This window comes from Myiozetetes cayanensis, unplaced genomic scaffold (genome assembly GCF_022539395.1).
Source record: "Myiozetetes cayanensis isolate MyiCay16 unplaced genomic scaffold, myiCay2020 scf5-8, whole genome shotgun sequence".
Lineage (NCBI taxonomy): Eukaryota > Metazoa > Chordata > Aves > Passeriformes > Tyrannidae > Myiozetetes > Myiozetetes cayanensis.
Window position 1 is genome coordinate 30,344,375 of NW_026087742.1, and position 20,634 is coordinate 30,365,008.

The 20,634-nt window shown below is 38.4% G+C and overlaps 1 protein-coding gene across 14 annotated transcripts in view; it reads right to left on the minus strand.

Moving 5' to 3' along the window:
* TENM4 (teneurin transmembrane protein 4) overlaps positions 1 to 20,634 on the minus strand; it is a 1,544,468-nt gene that overhangs the window by 171,674 nt on the left and 1,352,160 nt on the right. For all 14 annotated transcript variants that reach the window (XM_050333746.1, XM_050333747.1, XM_050333753.1 and 11 more), the window contains 3 exons: positions 15,224 to 15,394; positions 10,153 to 10,367; positions 3,125 to 3,335 (listed from right to left, as the gene is read on the minus strand). In XM_050333746.1, the coding sequence (XP_050189703.1) occupies positions 3,125 to 3,335; positions 10,153 to 10,367; positions 15,224 to 15,394 (597 nt within the window). The remainder of the gene's footprint in view (positions 1 to 3,124; positions 3,336 to 10,152; positions 10,368 to 15,223; positions 15,395 to 20,634) is intronic.

Below are 20,634 nucleotides of genomic sequence, written 5' to 3' on the forward strand. Positions count from 1 at the left end.
TTTGACACCACCTAACTCTTTAGTGAAGACAATTCCACATTCTTTTAGAAAACAGACTAAGTTGCCATCTCCTGCCCTCAAAATCTGTGCTAACGTTCCTGAGTGGATTTAGTTGCAGCTGTATTAGATTCTGAAGCTGTATGATGGACAGCCTCACAATTTATGAAATTAACTGTGTGCTATCAAACTGGGAATACAGATGCTTTTTTCAGATTTTTCTCCAGCTTTCACTGGAATAATGGAGGCCAAATCATTCCAGAAAAGGACTGCACAGTAATTGCAGCTGACAATGTCATACAGAGCCTGCAATGATTTTAGTGGCTCTGAAAACTTCCGTCTGTTGGAACATAGCAGATAGACTTAGAAAATCAACACCCTTTCCATCCAACATGTTTATTGCTCAAGTGAAAGCTATGGCCATTTATTTAGGTGAGTCCTCACACACGGGATGTTTGCCTGAAGGAATGACTGCACAGTTTGGCTTTATGAGCTTATCATTATGATAACCATTTTCAATTTTGTGCTTTCTACTATTATCTATGATTATTAATTAATGCTCCATGCATTTTCCCAGCAGTTCTATCACCCTCACAGCATCTGCTGTGAAATTTCAGTTTCCTCAGTTTTATGCAGGGAGCAGCTGAAGCATGAGCCTAGGCAAGGGCAGAATTAGCACATCAATCACAATTCAGGAGTTTCAGGCTGCTGGTCTTCTTCTCAGATCACCAGATCCTACTTCTTTCTGCATCATAGCTATACTCTTCAAACTTGCTCTTACTGTAAGCCCTATGTTAGTGGAATAATAAAGGGAGATTTTTCTAAGTGCTCTTGCCACAGAAATCAAATTAAATGGCAGCTTGCCTCTGACAGTCAACACAACTTCTCTGAAGGTTCTTCACACCACACAGATAGATCTAAGGCTCCATCACGTGTTACTTGATTTATTTGTTTAGTGTTGCAACTTTACACATTGGTTCATAAGAACTGTCATGTTGCTTTATCCTCTTTACTCTGGCAGTGAAAAAAAATAAATTTTAACACTACAGTACCACATTTTTATACTTACAGTATAAATACTGTAAGTATATATATACTTACAGTTTAGCAACCATGTCTTGCCAGACCTCATGAATGCACTAGAAAGGTTCTGAAGCATTACAGTGTATTTACACAAAAAACCTGACTAATTTTTTTAAACAAGCTGTTAAAATCTAGACTAAGAAGAAAGGTACCAACCTGTAAAGGCTATTACTCTTTTTTTTACTGTCCTTATACAAATGGTGCACTTTTCATAGTGTTCATACAAATGCTGTACTTTTCTGGAAAAATTCTAACTAAGAAACCTACCTAAAATTTTTCCTTAAGTGAGTTTCAAAATGCATAGCTTTTTTCTATACTATGGCTTTGTGTTGATATACAGCTGCCAGTGGGTAAAGTGATCCCCAACCAATGCTCTCTCTTATATAGCAAAAGAAAACTTCCTTATACTGAAATATAGAATGACTGAAGGTCAGCAGGGGATATATGGAATATATCATGGAGTCTGTATCATGGACTGTTCTTCTTATCATGTGGTCAAGAAGGTACAGCAAAGCGTAAACAAAAATAGGATTGCCTTAAAGACATCTGACATGCTTCTCACCCACACCATTCTCTTGCTGTTCAAAGGCAAATTAAGAAAGTTTTTTCTCTTTTTTCTTCTCTTCCCTCAACCTCCCACATTAGTACAATGAGGCCAAGAGAAAAGTCTGGCTAGAACTCATAAGCATCAGTTTGAAAACAAGAACAAGTAGTAACTGTGTGAATACCTGAAGGTTCTGCGGTTGGTGTCAGTAAAAAAATCAAACTGCTAAAGTAAACTAAATGAAAGTAAATCCACATTCTGTAGAGTACGACTTCAATTTCACAAGCTAACATACAACTATTTCTGGTGTTGCTCAACTGTGAACAGGACTAAGCATTGCATTTACAAGTTTTAAATTTAACACTGAGTATTATAGCAGTTTCCACTTCTGCATTAGATAAACTTTAGTGCTAAAATGGAATATTGGGATCTTAATGACTTTGTTTTAATAAGACCTGCACTTTTAATTAACCTGCAAAGACAAATTACAGCCCATAGCTCATAGGTAACTACTGCAGACAGCTGAGACTCCACACCAATTGCCTCTTTTGGGAGAGGGATTAATGGCAGTTTTGGAATGAGTCTGCTTTTTTCTGCAAAGAAAAAAGTCCATTAAACAATCACTGTGGCTAGAAGAAAGCTGAGTGCTAGTTTTATGGAGTAATCTTTAAATTACAACCAAATGAATTTAGGTATATGAACAGTTTCAACAGGTCAATTAAATTTAAAATTAAGTATTATTGAATCAGAAACAGATTCAGATATTTACAGGGTGGAAGAAGAATACTCAGTGTGCTGACAGGCACCCAATGGCAGTATCCTTTCCTGCTTAGATGACAACAAATCCGTGCCTGTGCACTGAACTGGCAGGGCATTTTACTGCCAGAGAAGTCGAGAGACCTCTTTAGTTAATTTGTTTTTCTTAAGCAATCTCAGCTTCATTTTGTTAGCAGGGAGAAACAGAGATTCCTGTTATCGTGGTTGCTACTACCAAGCCTTGCAGTGCTCTTTATTGGAGTTTTAACCTCAGCACTCTGCCTGAACTCCAGCTTGAGTAATTTTGACTGTGTTCAACAGCAAGACTGTCTGCACACAAAACTGTGGCATGGTGCTGCTGCCTGTGCTTCAATTATTCCTGCACCTCTGCTCCAGAAAGACAAAAAATCCAATGAAACAAACAAAAAATCAAACAAACAAACCCAACAAAACCCAACTAAATAAAAGGAAGATCAAAGTAAGAAAATAAAGCAGGGATTTCCCAGCTTGTAGACCATTCTTGGCACTGGGCAGGATCTCGTTATGGTTATAGTTACTTAAGAGGCCTACAAAATACTTACACAACATTTAGGGCCTAAGAGCATTTAGCTTGTTGCTAAATACAATCCCCTTCAAGCATTCTCTCCAAAACCACATAAAGCCATCATGCAATTTGAGAATGTGCGTTAATACCTGGCCTCAAGGCATATTTAGGAATTTAGGAATAATAGAGGAAATCCTTACCAATAGCAGTAGTAAGAAAAGAAACCACTTCCGACTCCTTGCCATCATTGTAGAAGGCTAAATGCCAAATTCCTGAATCTAAATACTGGATAAATCCTGTCTCGTGGCTGGACAAGGGCACAAAAGTTCTGTGTTGCCTCTGAGGTCCTTCCAAGCTCCTTGCCTCCTGTGTCAGTAGGCGTCTTCCATCGAGGAGCTCGACAAAGTCAAACTGAAACACAAGAAGGAGTGATGTTTCCATGTGTATCAGGCTTCCTCAAGCTTAGTCTCTCATTCTGGGTCTACAGAAGCACCATAAACAGGACTTTTCCTAGTAACTCAAGTATGTTCCTGGACTATCCCCAAGTAACCATTTTTGAAATAGCTAGTATATGAAGGTATTTTTTCTGTAATTACATGAATGAAGAAATCATCTTTATTTAAAATGTGACTTAGGGCACACTGGCCCTACTGAGGCGTTCTCATTTTGTAGAAATACAGGTAGGGAAACACGAGACCATGCCTTAATTGCACTGTATGACACTAAGAAGCTTATTTGTTGTCTTCTTTGTGCCTTGCCCAACATGAAAAAGAAGACAGAAAAATATATCTAGCCTAACTGGGTTGTTTGCCAGAATTGCTATGGGTCATGAAGGGAAAAATAAGAAGTATCTTAAAGTAAATTCTGGTAGAAGTTTTGCAGAAGTATTTTGCTTAGCCAACAAGGGTTTTATCTTAATGCAATAGCAAAAGTGGTTAAAAGATCAGGGAAAATGAAGCTGTTAAAGAAACAAATAATGCAGAAAAGTGCCATTTAAGGAGTGGCTCTTGGAATTTTCCTCGAAAGGACGTATTTCTTTTTTGCCTGGGTTACTTCAGCTGAACAATTGCTTTGCTTTTGCTACTAGTGTTAAAACTATGTTTAGTTCCCTATTTAAATATCTTTCCACTGCTTTTCTGCAACAATTTTAGTTTGTCTAGTATTATATTAATGGGATGAGGCAGATACAAGCCCAGCAGACATCACAAATGTTAAGTGAACCTTATCTAATCTGACTTTTATCATGTGTTTAGATGACCAGGACACCTTGCTAGCAGAATCCAGCAGCTGAGGCACTATTCAGCTTTTCTATTCCCTGACTTCACTTGGCTTTACCTCTCTCATCCAGCTGGTCAAATAAGGTTGTAATTTTTATCAGGAGAAAGGAAAACAGGCAGAAAGAAACAACACTACTTGTTTCTGAACCAGTAGATGTTGCTGCACTGAATGGCTGTTGAGTGTTGGCTGAGTGTGGCAACAATATTTAGGCTGCTTATCCCTTTTCACTTTACTGTAGTGAAATTTGGGTGCCTGTCATATTATTAAGTCATCTGGTATGGTCTTCAAAGTCAACCAAGATAAGGACTTGATGATATGTTGTTTCCTATGCAGGAAAAGTAAGAAGTTTAAAAAAGTTAAAGTTGTGAAGTTAAAAAGGTTAAGTTACTAAGTTAAAAAAAAAGTGTTTATTTCCAAAACAATTTTGAGAAATAAGGTATATATAACATAGCTTGCATATGAAATGACAAATTTGTCCCTAGTCTATTCCACTTATGTATCTTTAAATATTCATTATACAGGAAATTATTTTTGAACCTTGCTTTAATTTTTTTTTTTTTAATGTATTTCAGTACATAGATCTCAGATTTGGTGCTGAAGTATCTTTTTGCAAATGTAAAAGCTGGCACACCTGCAAAGGTCATTCCTTTTGAGTGTTCTATCCAAATTAGCTTTGCCAGAGACAGAGCTTCTGTAAATATAAATCATAAAAATATACAATAAAAAATCTAAAAATATAATGCAAATATAAATTCTAAACACATGTACTTAAGAATGTACATTTCTGTTTTGGGAAGAAGGGCCAACCATGTCCTGGGGTGCATCAGATAAAGCATCTCCAGCCAATTGAGGGAGGGGATTGTCCCGCTCTGCTCTGCACTAACATTGTGTGCAATTTTGGGCACTACAATACAAGAAAGGCACTGAGCCATTAGACAGTGTCCAAAGGAGGGCAATGAAGATGGTGAAGGGCCTTGAGGGGAAGCTGTATGAGCAGTGGCTGAGGGCACTTGGTCTGTTCAGCCTGGAGAAGAGCAGACTGAGAGGAGAGGTCACTGTGGTCTTCAACATCATCATGAGGAGAAGAGGAGGGGATGGCGCAGATCTCTTCACTCCCATGGCCAGTGCAGGACTCAACGAAACAGCATGAAGATGACTCAGGGGATGTTTAGATTAGATATCAGGAAAAAGGTTTTTCACCCAGAGTGTGGTTTAGCACTGGAACAGGCTCCCCAGGGAAGTGATCAGAGCACCAAGCCTGCCAGAGTTCAAGAAGCATTTGGACTATGCTCTCAAGCACATGGTGTGACTCTTGGAGCTGTCCCTGTGCAGGACCAGGTGCTGGACTTGATGATCCTGATGGGTCCCTTACAACTCAGGATATTCCATGATTCTATGAAAATAATAGAATTATTTAAGAGGATAGTGGTGAGAGGTTGGTTTGAATTACACTTTGTGAGCCAGGTATTTGTAGCCACTCTGAGCATGCCTCGTCAGATTTTAGTGTGAGTGTGACTGACACAGCTGAGTAGGACAGTGACACAGGACATCATAGTGGTATTTGCATGCTGGGAACATCTCAATGGGGCTGAGTTTGACTAAGGAACACATTGGCCAGGTGAACTGAAGAAGTTAAAACCATTAAGAGAAAAACCTACTTATTTCCAATTTCATTTTGGAGCCTCATGGAACAGCTTGACCAGATTTTTAAGAGCTAAATGCAGAAACCATAGGTAAAGTTCACCTCACCAAGTGCTGACATCTCTGGATGCTGGCAGCCTGAATTAATTTTCTAGAACCACTACATTGCAGGCTAAGAAAGAGACACTTCCAGGATGCAACCTGACTCATCCTAAAGTGGACAGCTAAGAAATGCCCCATGGACTGTGCTTACAAGCATAGATTTTGTGCTATGTACTAGGTGTAGATACTTAAAGCTTAGTGAAATGAAAACAATTTCAAGGTACTCAGGTACTGTGAGCTGCTGTTGTTCCAGTCCAATCTGGGTTATGCTTACTTGGGCTTACTGCCAAAAGCAAAAATTTAATTTTATAAATATTTGCAAGATGCTGCTGCAGATGTCAGTGACTTTGCCAAGTTACTAGCTACTAGTTGTAAATATTAATTGAGCCACAAATGGATTGTGCTTTATTGCATTTTAATACATTCAAAGATTTTTAATAGGCAATTAGTTACTGCTTGCAAGAAAATCACAGATAAAATACCATGTTAATCAATTCAAACTGTAGAAATGGAAAAACGCTCTCCACAAGCTGTGATGGCCAATCCCTAAAATTTATGATTTATTAAAATTTGGCCTAGGTTAAAATGAGTTTTACAAAAGGATTAAATCTAGGAAGATTAAATCTAATAGAGCATAACAAAATTGTGTAACTTTTATTATGATTTGTTGAGAAAAATGAGAAGAAATGCCTTTAGTTAACAGTGAACTATTTTGGGTTTCTGCATGATCTAAGACTAAAGAAAGTTGGAGTTTACTTTTTTTTCCTACTTATTAGTGACAAAAGTTGTTGGCAACCTTAAACAGAACACGATCATCACAGCCAGAGAAAGTTTCCCAAAGAGAATTTGGAACAGGTTTGTTATTTTAGCATGGATAAATATGACTTCAAACATTGTATGAGGTTTGCGTGGCCAGATTTTGGTACTGAGGGTGCTACAAGGGTGGCTTCTTTGAAAAGCTGCTAGAAGCTTCCCCTTTTCTCTCCAAGACAGAGTAAAATCCAGCTGGCTCCAAGATGGACCCACCAGTGCTTAAGTGTGAGCCCATGAGTGATGGTAGCAGTTGTCACCTCTGTGATAACATATTTAGGAAGGAAAAAAAAAATATTGCTGTAACCCCCATTCTCCATTTCCCTGTGCTGCTGGGTGGGAGGAGGTAGAGAATCGAGAATGAAGCTAAATGTGTAAAGAATGGAGAGGGGAAGGTGTTTTTAAGATCTCTTTTACTTCTCAATTATTCTACTCTCATTTTGATTAGTAATAAATTTAATTAAATTCCATAAGTCAAGTATGTCTTGCCCATGATGGTAACTGGTGAGTGATCTCTCCCTGTCCTTATCTCAACTCATGAGTTTTTCATGATATTTTTCTCTCCCCTGTCCAGTTGTGGAGGGGAGTGATAGAGTAGCTGTGGTGGGCACCTGACATTCAGCCAGGGTCAAACAGCCACAAATATTTTATGAAATTCAGGGGTTTAGGATCAATTCAAAGATCCTGAAACAGCATAAACTATGTTAAGGTTCATAAAACAGAAGAAGAATTATCTCAACAGAAGAAATATCCTATTATGTAACACAAAAAAAACCCCTGATAATCAGCTGGAGCTTTACTACTGCCATCAAATAGGCTAGGGAAAAAATAATTGACCCTTTATTAAATTCTTCTAGTGGAGACTGTACTGCTCTGTACTGTACACTGCTCTAAGCACACATTTTGCAAAGTTTTGTTTATGAAATTCCTTGAAAAATGATGAAATATATAACTCATTGGTTAGATTTATGGGATGCAGCAGATACTTTGTATTATGCAAAAGAAAAGGAGAGGTTTGTGTAATATGTATTAAATATGAGAGACAAGTTTAATATTTCAACAGAGAAAGCACGTTACCTACTTAATGACCCCTCAGACTAATAAACTGTGGTGAGATGAAACATCAGATAAAAATATATAGAGGGAAAACAATGTTTTAATTAACAGAAGGTTTATAAAATAATTAATCTAGGAAAAATGATAATTAACAAAGTAAATTAAATATTAAAAAGGAATAAATCAATATTGATTCAATAATCTGAAGCTTCATTAAATTATTTCTTCAGAACAGGGTGGGTTTTGTGATCTGTTTCTATTAGTGTACCATGTTTTTTATTGTTTGAAGAAAAATGCCCCTCTGGTCATTTTTGATCTAGATGATGACTTTTTCTGTATACTTGGCATCTCTCAATGAGTAGTTACACAAAAAGGAGCACTTACAAGGATTCCGAGCAAGTGCATTGCCTTTTCCAGCATGCAATACTAACAAACATGTGCCACATCCCACGTTTAACACTTTATTCTCAGCTGAGGCTTCAACTGATACACAACCAGGCTGATTTAAACACAAAAGGTCCTGACACTGAGAAATCACTGAGAATATCCCAGCAAAAATCATATTACATAAAGACCAGCAGTGGTGGTGAAGTGGGTGCAGGCTTGTTAATTTCTTAAACCATTTCTGTGGTTGGGTATAGTGTATCATAGTATATAGTGTATCATTCCTGAGTTGGAAGAGCCCCACAGCGATCACTGAGTCCAACACCTGGCCCTGCACAGGACAGCACCAAGAATACACCAGTGGGCAAGCACTTCTTGAACTCTGTCAGGTTTGGTGCTGTGATCACTTGCCTGGAGAGCCTGTTCCAGTGCCCAATCACTCTCTTGATGAAGAACCTTTTCCCAAAATCCAGTCTAAACCTTCCTTAACACAGCTTCATGTGCCCTGCTATATGTGAAGATTTTAAGTTCAATAAACCTGAGAGTTAGGTGCTAAGTTTTACATTTGTTGTTAGAAAAACTGAAACTGTTCATGTAATAACTCCAAGTTCCACTCCATAACAAAATTTAAGATTGATAACAAACAAAATCAACACAGACTTCTGACCTACAGTTAGTATTATGTAATCATAACTTGAGTTTTTATTCAAATAACACAGAAGTTTTAAGTTATAAATGTTTGAATCTCTCTGTGAAAAGACACTGATTAAAAATGGGTAATAACAGCATTACTGTGGCATTGAATTTATGACGTGCTGATCCTACCAAAATATTTTAATTCTGCAGAAAAGTAGGCAGAGAAAGTGTAGATTTATGACACCTCTGACATAAACACGTTGGAGGTGTGCTAATATGCAGAAAATACCATATTAACCAGAGAGATTGTAATAAACATATTTGTTTGTTCAAAAAGAAAGTAAAGACAGGGTATTTCTATAAACCTCAAATATTTTCAGCTAATAGTGGAGGGCAAGGGTAAGACACATTAACATAAACCTGCTAATTCTTTGATAACTTGCTGATGCAAGTGGGAGAAAGATAACTTTGCATTGCCAATGTGTTATGCCCTAATGTATTAATCAATCTGGTTAAGAGCAGCTTAGAAACTGAAATGGAAAGTAGAGAAAATAATGTATAAAATCCTTACTTAAGGGAACGGTTCTTCATAGCTTTTCCCAGAAAGTGATTTCTTCATGTGTTTTTTTGTCAAGGTGTGTTAAGAAAAGCATCTGCTTTCTTTTCAGTCCTGTAGAATAATAACTGTATCTCGATTTCTGCCTGAGTTGGTGGCTTTCTGTAAAGCTGATTTTCTTTGCTTATACACTAATTACTTGGTCCTGACCAATGTCAGTCTAAGCTGACAGTCAACATACATAATGTGAAGGGTAGGCTCTGGGAGTTTCAGCATCGAAGACAAAAGTGAACCTTGCTCCCTCGAGAGTTACCAACCATGCTGTTCTCACCATGAGAGGGGAAAGGCAATGGCTGAACGAGGGACAGATCTGAGACACATGAAACTGTTGAAGAGGAAATTCTTTCAGATGCAGTTTGAGTGTGGCTGCCTTTGTGCAAAGCACTGGATGGAGAAGGTGGCATCCCATGCTGCTTGGAGCAACCACCTGGTAACTCAGTGACTACCAGCACCAGAACACCCTTCTCCTCCTCTGGAAGCTTGCTGCCTTAGGCAACTGCCTGCTTTGCCTCTGCCTACAGCCCAACAGATAAATGCATTTAAATTTTGCCACTGTCACTTGATTCTCTTTTTCTGGATAAAGGATCTTTGACATCTTGCAAGCATGCAACAAATTCTTGAAAGAAACAGATGAAATAAGACGATACACCATACAAACATACAATTTAAGATAACTATTACTTAATTGAAATAAGGTCCCGTTACCTGTGTGTGTGATGGTGGGAGTCCTTTTCTGCCATAGATGCCAACCAGAGCAGCTTTTCCTAAAGACACATTAAACTTCAGATGCACTGGGTGGTCGATGAACACCTGAGATCTCCAAAAAATACCAGGAGGGATCTTCTGTGTGGCTCGTCTGCCTACATCAATCTCTCCGGAGTCTATAAAACTGTCGTCTGGAAAGAAACTACTGGGCTTTCCTGCCAAAACACAGGAACAAAATTTTTGAATTAGTCTTAGATCCTGAGAGTAATCCAATCATACTGGTATCTCTGACACTGATCTTGAGAAACAGTCTATTAGTGTCCTGAAGTCTTCTGAGAACTTTGTCTAGCCAATCCATACGATTATGGAAGGAAAACTGGCAGGGTTATTTCTGGCTTCAGTAACTGTTTTGTTTGAAAACATGAACAGGGGAAGAGCAACCTGGAGAAAAATGGCCTTTTGTTTAAATTGTAACAACAGAGAGCGTGCCATTACGTTCCAAAGATAAGAATAAATCATCTGATATTATATCCTAAGTAAATATAGCTTCAGGAATGGAGAAGTCACCATTAAATTAACAAAAAAGAAGTGTAGTAAGTGTGAGATAGATGTGTCACAGAGTGGAATGGTGGTGTGGAGAACAGCAGCATGAATGATGCCTGAGTGAGGAAAGGAAAATGTTTCTCTATTAAATTAACTCTTGACAGTGGTAACAGTATTTGAAGTTTGTTGAACAGTGCACAAAAAGGTAAATAAAAAAAAGGACTGAGAAAAACAAAGGAAAATGTACCCTGCACTTGAGTAATATCTGTTAAGAAACGTGAGAGTTTTTAATTGGGTTTCAATATAATCTGCAAAGTGTGCTATGGCTATCCGTTTTCTTGCAGAAGACAAATGAAGGCAGCTGTTTCTCAAATGGACCACCAGGTTGGAGAACCTGGGTATTCAAATGGAATCAGTACGTGTTGTAATGTCCAAAGGAGTCAGCAGGGAGCTTGGCACACCTAAAAAACACACCTGAGAAATTCCAGGTTAGAAATTCATAGACTCACAGCTTTCAAAACAGGTGGCTGCTTTGAAAAATCTGGACCCAAAGGAAGACCAGGGAACGTGGGGCAGAATGAAAAATCAAATGCCAGAATGATGCCTTTTCAGACTCTGCTCTCTGCCAGTGGCCACAGCTTTAGCTGCAGGGCATAAGGACAATGAAGAAGGCAACTGCTTAGCAAACAGCCTTTATTAAGGACACTTCTAGTTGAGAAGTATGCAGTAGCCTCACCTGAGAGATTTCAGCTTTAGTAAGGAGAGCAATATGTCACCAAGAACTAATTATTAATTTGAGAAATTCAAATAAATTTGTTTTCTCATCTCCATGCCATTACAGCACACTACTCTGTGTTTCACAGACCAAACAAGTCTAACAAAATGAGAAAGAAACTTCCCAGTACTTAAAGTCTTTTCTAGGAAAATCACATTGTGAATTTTTTTCTTCCAGAGTCTACATTTGAGAAATGGGAAACAAAAATATCTGTTCCCCTCTAGCATAAATTCAAATCAAATAGTCTCAGACTTTACTTGCCATGTTGAAAAAGGTGATTGGTAGAACATGTCATTTTAGTGTTTCAATTGACAATATTTCATTTAATGGTATATAATATTAATTGCAATATTTCATTAAAGTTCTCCACATACCATCCCAACATAAACTTTCCAGGAGAAACAGACGTAAATTGTTAGCTGTCTCTGAAAATCAATACAGAAGTTACATGCATATTAACTATTCAGGATCGAGTTGTTTTGTTTTGTTTCCTTATTAAAACTTAGCAGAACTTGTGGTTCTAATAATACTAACCACTGATTTAAAGTAAGCAAGTGCTTAAATACATTGCTGGAGCAGAACTTGATGGCATGTTTCATTTCTCTGCTATCTTGTGGCAGAAGTTTTATGCATACCAGCACAAAAGGTGCATATGCAAAGGCTGTGTACATGTGCATAGAAAAAAAATAAAAAGCTACTGTTAGTTTTACAAGATCCTCATTTATCTTTGCTCATCACTTTCCAATAAATACAGGGGGGAAATCTGCTGGCCTTTTACTCTTTTTTAGTTGAAGTGTATATTAAAGGAGATAATCAGAAGCAGTTTAGGTAAATGGGCATTCCTTCTGAATCATTCTGTGCTGATAGACTACAACTGCACAATGAAAATCAGCTTGATTCTGAAGGGAATGACTTTATCAATTGGATTGATAGTATTTATTTGGTATACTAAAAATTACTTTTCACACTGTCAGGGTTAAAGGAAACAGTTTCCATGTCTTCATGAGAAGTTTCTTATTGCATTACTGTAAGATGAAAAGATAGAGGATTCTATTAAAGAAAAGCTAAAGATATCACATGTTTTGGTTCAAATGAAGTACATAATTTTTCTGATTACTACTGACATGTTTTATAGACTCTCAGACACTCAGATGAAAACTTGAAGTATTTTATATTCCCCCTGCATGTTCATTAATAAAGACTGTACATCAGAGTGAATAAAGGAAGGTGAGAATTTAATATGACTGATGTTGCTATGCAAGCGAGAGGCTGGAGAAAATGAACACAGGATGTATTCTGTACAGAGAGCAGTGCTTGCTCATGCAAATAAAAATGCTTCTGTGATTGCAAAAGGCAGTCTTACAGAAATAATTCTTTGTACACAGAATTACAAAGTTTATGTCTCCTCTTGGTGGACAGTTGTATGTCTGAGAAGCTGATATCCTAAGAGCTGTTGTATCACCTTGCCAGCGGTTGATGTCCAAAGAGTAGCTCTCTTCACCAGTCTGAACTCAGTCCCTGAAATCCATCCCTGTTTCATCAGTTTTAGCCTACAGTGAGATCAGGCTCTGTGGACTGGATACTTTATAAAGTACAATAAAAAAGCCATTTCAGTTTCTAATCAGAAATTGGCTTTTAATCAGAATATCTGACTCCTTAAAATTAACTTCAGGTCTGAATTCTTAATTGAGCTGTCAATTACTTTGCTCTTTCCACACATTACCTTGAACTTTTTAGTTGCCGTAGCAACTGTTCCTAATTTCTTTGGATATCAAAATGAACTATTTCATTTCAGACCTTGCTGAATCTGTCTGTATTTTTGACAGGAAGGTACCCTAACCCATCAAAACACTTAAGAACACACATTTCTCTGACTTCAATCACAGTTAGTTACATGCTTAAATGCAAGCATGCAGTTAAGTGTTTTGGTAAACAGGGTTGGGCTTAAAGACAGGTAAACGCTGTGCTAGAGCACAGACACGGATGAGAAAGAATGACTGTTACTGAGAGTTGGCAAGACGTTGGAAATGATTCATTCAGATCAGCTTTAAGGATGTTCTAACACATTGCAGCCTATTTCATTCTGATCCGGAAGACTTTCAAATACATTTCAATTCTTTTTAAAATTTATTTCAATAACATATGTTATGGCATAGAATAGAAGCCATGCAACACTGCTAGTCCAGATTTAGTTACATAGACACCTAACGAGGAGAGAGCTGCATTTTAAGGCTGGACAGTGTCACTCCTGCACCAAAGATGTTGTCCTGATGTGTTTTTTAATCAGGACAAGATACTTTCCTCTAAAGCCTACAGATTTCCTAATATCTATATGAAGTACTAATTTGAGGGGTCTTCTAATGATGTAACTAGGCTATTTTTCAGTATTCTCTTTTAATAGAGCAGCAATCAAAACTTCTACTCATGTTACTGCAAACATGCCTGAAAATAAAATCAAGTGGAGTTCTTTCACTTGGATGGCACTTTTGGATACATCCGTTTATTTTCATTTTAACTTTTAAAAGGAAATGGACAGATCAAAGCTAGATGATTCAAAAATGAAACATATGGCAAGTCAGAGGGGGAAAAAAAAAAGATCTGTCATGAAGTATTTTTGAATATAACAGCAGGGCTGTCTGCAGCTTCCTGTACTGTCTAGTAAGGTTTGCTGAGAATAACCTGCTTAGCTGATTTTTCCTTGTAGCAACTTGATGGTAGCCATCAGTTACCATTAAATACACTGTTTTAAGGAACACACATAATTGTGGCCTTTATTTGAACTAATAAATACAGACAAGCTCTTATAGCAAAAAAATACTACAATTAATTTAAATTTTAGATGTAAACACAGTGTCTCAGCCAAAGCCTACAGAACACTCTGGAAACTTTTGAGTGAGTTGCCAGAATAGTAGTATACGTCTTGTGTGTCCTCAAAACTTCTTCCACCAAAATAACTACCAAAAATAGCCAATGACTACACTTTTACTTAAATCTATTAACTCTGAATAGAGAAGCTTGATACACAAACAAAAAGGCTTTCTGAAATTCAGAATTTCTCATGTCTAGGGAGGGATAAAACTTTGCACAGCTTACAGGTGCTTTTGGTACTGCTGCCTCTAAAAAAAAGCACGCTAAGATGTAAAGCTGTTGGATAAGGTGCTGCTGAATTTAGGACCCACCAGCTGCTACTAATTTCGGTCAACATTGTGGAATGTTGTGGAAACTAGGCCTTTTATCCAGCTACTTTTGCAAAGAGATGTCCAACTCTGGAGTGCCAAAACTCACAGCGTAGTAGTTATCAATAAACATTTTGGTCTTCAAAACATTTGCTACTCAGTGTCAGCAAACAGGCACACTGAAATATTTTTGTACTGCTGCAGAGAAAGCTTGATCCACAACTCCAGGAATCATTTAATTTTCATGAGACAATATCTTCCCATGAAAACAGCCCCTCAAGGAAGGTTTTCATGATGGCCTTCGGTATCCTGTGAGCTAGGGTACAGATGGCTTCACCTTGAGAATGCCTTGAACGTGTGGGGAGGGTTTCACACGGTTTTATTGCATTAGTGGACATCAGAGGGGTACAAAACTTAGAAACATATGGAAACAAGACCAACGATTACTAGTTCTAGACACGTAAGACTGGAAAAGCACCTGCTGATGGCAGCATTGAGGGTAATGGAACATGAGATTGGATGGCTGGAGTTTAGAGGCAGACAGAAGACTCACAACATGGACACACACCAACCATACCTTCACTGGTTCCTTTGCCTTTCCTGTCAGGTAACTCTAACCCTGTGCCCCCCGAAGGATATAAGGAGACGTCCGTTGGCACTGGCCAACTGCTGGCTGTGTCTTCCGTGATTTCATACATCTGCCCTTCCATCGGCTGCAGGTGCCAGTTTAGGCCAAACAGGTGCATGGCTGTGGTGAGCAATGAGAAAAGTCATCTTTTTCTGTTTGGGAGAGTTTCAGAACTACAGGGACACATTCTAAATCCTCATTCCACTGCCTTATTAGTGGTCATTGCTTTAGGACAAGAACGGGATTAATGCAATTGGACAGCCCCTGCTGCTTCTACCATACAAGCTCCCTAGGTCTTTCCACCCACTTAAACTCATTTTAGATCACCTGTAGCAATCCACCCTGGTTCTTCCAGAAGATCCACTCCTGACTCATGGTCTGCATGAAAGCATAACCAGGCACAGTGTTTCAGAAAGCTCCCAAGGCTGGGGTGGCAACGTGGTGAACAGAGAAATACAAGGAGTATTATTTCTCAACATACCAATAAATACTGGGGAACCGCACTCTGGTTTGTTTTGCTACATTCACAATGTATCATTCAGTTTTGTTTTGTTTTGTTTTGTTTTTACCCATCCATTAGACACAGAAGCTCTTACAGACATCTCTGACATGTTTTCCTGTTAAGACCAAGTAAAAACTAAGGCAATTTAAGATCCATCTTGCACACGTGCCTTTGTGCTCTGCATCACAAAAGCGAGTGCCTGTGTCTGAACATTCCTTGGTACAACTCAGCTACCTCTATTCAGATCAAAGATCAATCCTTGAGATTTGAAAACAAGCATCACCATTTAGATTTGTGTGATATCAGGGCAAAGCTCTCTGTAGGTTTCTGGGCCATGCAAAGTCATCCAGTGCACACGTGAATCTATTTCAAGGCATTACATAAAGACAAGTGAAGTTAAGGAACAAGACAGACTACTTAAAAAGCAAACACATGTACGAGGAGTATGGAAATCATATGCTTATACAACTAATATTTGCCCCTTGCAAATATAAAGCAAAAGAATGTGGCTTCCCATATCAGTTCTTCCATCCCCAACATAAACATTTCATACTCAATCAGTATCCAGCTTAGCTTCAGGCTCCACACAGCTAAATGATCCGATATTTGCTACATTTGGAACGACATTTCTTTTTTAAGGGAAAGCCTTGATATTTTACACTATAATTTCTCCAAGAAACTTTACAGTGGCACTAACATCACAGGCATTTAACATAAACAAAACCAGTAAAGAAACAGAGCATTTCCATGGCCTATGGTTCTCTTTTTATTCACAAAAATATACCTGAGCTTGGCAACCACTGTTAGGGACAACCTGTACATCAGGAACAATGTTTTCAAGAGGACTGAAAAGTAATCCGAGTAGTTCTTCCAAAACAGCATGTTTAGGCAATTTAGCAAAATATGTGATTTTTTCCACTTCAGTCCCAATTAGGTCACCTGTCATTTACTAACATAACTAAGGTTGTCTTTGCACAACTATAACACCACAAAACACAATGAGAGCAAAACTCTCCTTTTACTGTGAAAGCGGGGACTGGATTTGATAACATTAGAGAAAGGAAATAATCTCCTAAAACTCCCAAACAGCAAGGAAAAACAGCAAGGAAGGTCTCCTGAGGACCTCTTTAAAACCCATTTTTATCAGATATATATACTAAGAAGGAATGCTAGCAACACAATTGGTAATTCAACCAAGACACTTTAGGCAGAGGCACAAGTACATTCATCTGAAAGGAGTGTATTTACTTGGCAGAGAAACTGTGCAAGGGAAGAGAGGATACCAGACCAGGAGCGAGGAATTTGCATCAAGCATTTGGCATTGCTATGCTTGCATAGTATCTTCATCATCAGAGTGCCTGGGCACTTCATAGCTATTAACCTCATAAAACCTCATCAGGTAGAAATCTGCCTTTTTCTACTACACAGAAAGGAAAAGGAGAACTGCAGCAGATGAAGGACTAACTCAGTTAACTTGTTTAGGCATCAAAATACAATTGTGTGTTAATTCACTTACTTTATGCTCACAGGTTCAGAAGCTCTAGCAGGCATTTCATGCACCTCTCTGTCAGCAGTTTTTGTTCTAAGTTAAGTACTGGCTGCTGCCCGAGAACTCTATCCAGGCTGAACCTCTCCAAGGACCAGAGTGTAACCCAGGTGCTGCAGAGCTCTTAGAGAGCTCAGGGGCTTAGGTGCTATAAGCACGCAAGTTCCCCTGTTTAACCATATGGATGATTGTAGTTCCAAGCAGAACAAAAACTGTACTGTTCACTCCTCTAAACTCAGGCAATCCCAGACAGCAAGCAGCCAGATGCTTCTGCTGGCTCTAAGTGCTTAATCCGACTCCATCTATCAGATGTCTTCATGTTACTATGACCTGCATGAGCTCATACTGGGTATCACTGGTTTAGGCAGGAACTGAGCCACTGGTTTGCTTTTTTCACACCACCATTTGACTTGCCCTGTCCAAGTGCCACACGGACTTTACGGAACACATTGCAAGGCCACTGTTTCCCCAAAAGGATGTTGCTGCTTCTCCTCTCCTTAGGAGGAATTTGTTGATGTAGATCATTATTTACTGCAAGCAAATGAAGGTGAAACACTCAACATTATTTTGGGTGCAGAAAAAAAAAAAAAAAGAACATTTCTTCCAGGCATTAAAATGCATTTAAAATACCTGATAGGAAACGTGTTAAGAAGGGAACATCTTGCTTCAGTGTAACAACAGAACTGGTAGGCTGGAAGTCCTACAGCTTCTCTGCATATTATCCGTCCAATTGAGCAAGTGAATCAACCATTCCATTTCATCATTCAATCCTAAATGTTTCAAAAGTGTCTTACAGTGTCCCAATTTAGAGAATACGACAGAATTATCTGTAACATAGATACTGTATTGTCGCACAGAGTCAAAAGGTTTATATTAATATGTTACCTTTTGTCTTAGTTTTTGTCTAAAGCAAAAGCCTCTTGCATACATTGATCCCCTCATCATATAGATCACAGAATCAAAGAATCACAGTATGGTTTGGTTTTGAAGGGACCTTAAAGACCATCTAGATCTGGTTCCACCCCCCTCTGCCACAAGCAGGGACACCTTCCACTAGACCAGGTTGCTCAAAGCCCCATCCAACCTGGCCTTTAACACTTCTAGGGACAGGGCAGCCACAGCTTCTCTGGGCAACTTGTTCCAGTGTTTCACCACCTTTATAATAAAAAATTCATTATATCTAATCTAAATCTATTCTCTTTTAATTTAAAACTATTGCCCCTTGTCCTGTCACTACAGATACCAGTAAAAAGCTTCTCTACGTCTTTCCCTTTTAAATATTGAAAGGCTGTAGGAAGGTGTCCAATGATGACCCATGAAAAAGATTTCTATGACCACCATGCACACAAAAGTGCAGAAATCTGAGAAACAGAGAATTTTTTGAATAGTATCTTGATTACCAAGTAGTTTAATAAAAATGCAGAACATGGAGTGCAAAAGCTCGGAGCTAGTGTTCTATTTAGGATTTCTGATTTGATGTTTCTAAGCACAAAATAAAAGCCTATAAATACTCCCACCTATAAGGCAGAAAGACATCATGCAATTTCTGCTACATGTAGGCAATAACCACAAAAGCCAACCTGAAACAAGAAAAAAGAATCTGTTTACTTTGGTAAGACACTTGGGTAGCAGGTATGTTATCAGGAAATCATCTGATTAGGTGATTTCATTACTATCTTCCAAATATCAGTAGTGTCTGATTGGCAAGCTGGTGGAAGATTCATTTCTCCTCTTGCTCCATCTCACTGCCATACTTGTGATAAGTAGTAACAGCACTGGATTTTATGTGTCTTTACATCTCAATGGGATGTGTAAAACTGTTGATGCACACAGTTGTTTGAAGGTTTTAGGAGAGACAAAAAACAACCTTGCTCTATGCTAAATTGATGCAAAGTTCTTTCTTGTGGAAAAAAAAAAAGGATGGATCATAATCAGGTAAAAGCCCTGGAACTGTGGATTAAAGTCACAATCATATACTTCAAAGTGTTAATATTCCTAAAAGCAAAGAGAAGCTGTAAAAATAATTTGAGATTCCTGATGTTCTCAGTCTTCAGGTCAATGGAACCCACTGTGGACATTTTCTCTGGCTTTTTTTCCTCCCTCCCTCAGCTAGATATAAGATGTGGCTGACAGAGAGTAAATGTCCTTTTAAAAGACCCCATGTCCTTCTTCCTCTCCCTCCCCAACATGATGCTCAAGTAGATATTCAGATATTGAAGACTTCCCATGTATTAAAAGAGCACTCTGCAATTAACAATCATTAAAGTGCACCCTTTTGTAAAATACCATGTAGCTTTCACTGCCTAGGAAGCCCCATGACAGACTCTTTACAGAAGCTTTGGTTTTATTTCCCATGGAGAATAAAACTCTTTTGTCTGCCTTCTCTTGGAATGGAAACAATACTCAGGGCAAACCCTGCATCCTCTCTGGGGTGTTTCAGCACCAACAGCTTAGATGACATAAAGGCATCTGGGGCCTCTGGTCCGTTATGCTTATGTTTTGACATTAAAGCTTTGATTTGCACAACCTTTCCACTGCAGCTTATTGCAAGCAAAAAGTGCCCTGAAGTGTGCTGAACAGGTAACAGAATTTTCTGTGGTAGAATAAACCACCTTATCCTCAGTGCTACATCACCTCTGGCTGTCTTCTTGGTGGAAAACAAGAAGGATGCCAAACTCCAGTCCCTTCAGGGTTTGATTCCTTTGCTGAGTTCAGCATTTCAACCACGCCAATGTGATACGACTGTTCATTTGCTGGACCCAAATTGACTTTAACAAAGAAAATTTGCAAACAGTTTAGCATCAGCTGAACTATTTAACCATCCAAATAAATCAAAGTTCATAATGGTGGAACCAAATATTCAGGATCATGAATATTTTGATTTTAACACATTATCTCTTTCTATATTGCATTATTCCTACTCTGTAGCTACTTGTGGAGGCCATAATCAGCATAAGCTGATGCTATTAAGCCAAATAAAGAGGAACATTCTTTCCAAGTATGTTTTGAAGAAACCCAGGCTTTTGGGTATCTTTGTATTATTGCCACTTGCTTATGAGACAGCAAAACACTAAAGTCAAAACAACTTACTCAGCAGATCAGAGAACAAAGGAAGTGGTACAGCATTTAGGATGAGAAAGGACAAACAAAGATAATAATTCACATGGTCAACAAAATGGACATCTCTTGGGACAGGTTGATGGAGTGAAGGGGCTAGCAGAGAGAGGCAGATGATTGTGATAGATCACAGGCAGAAGAAAAGACAAGACATGCTTACTGAAGCATATGAGACCCCCAGAAACCACACCAGTC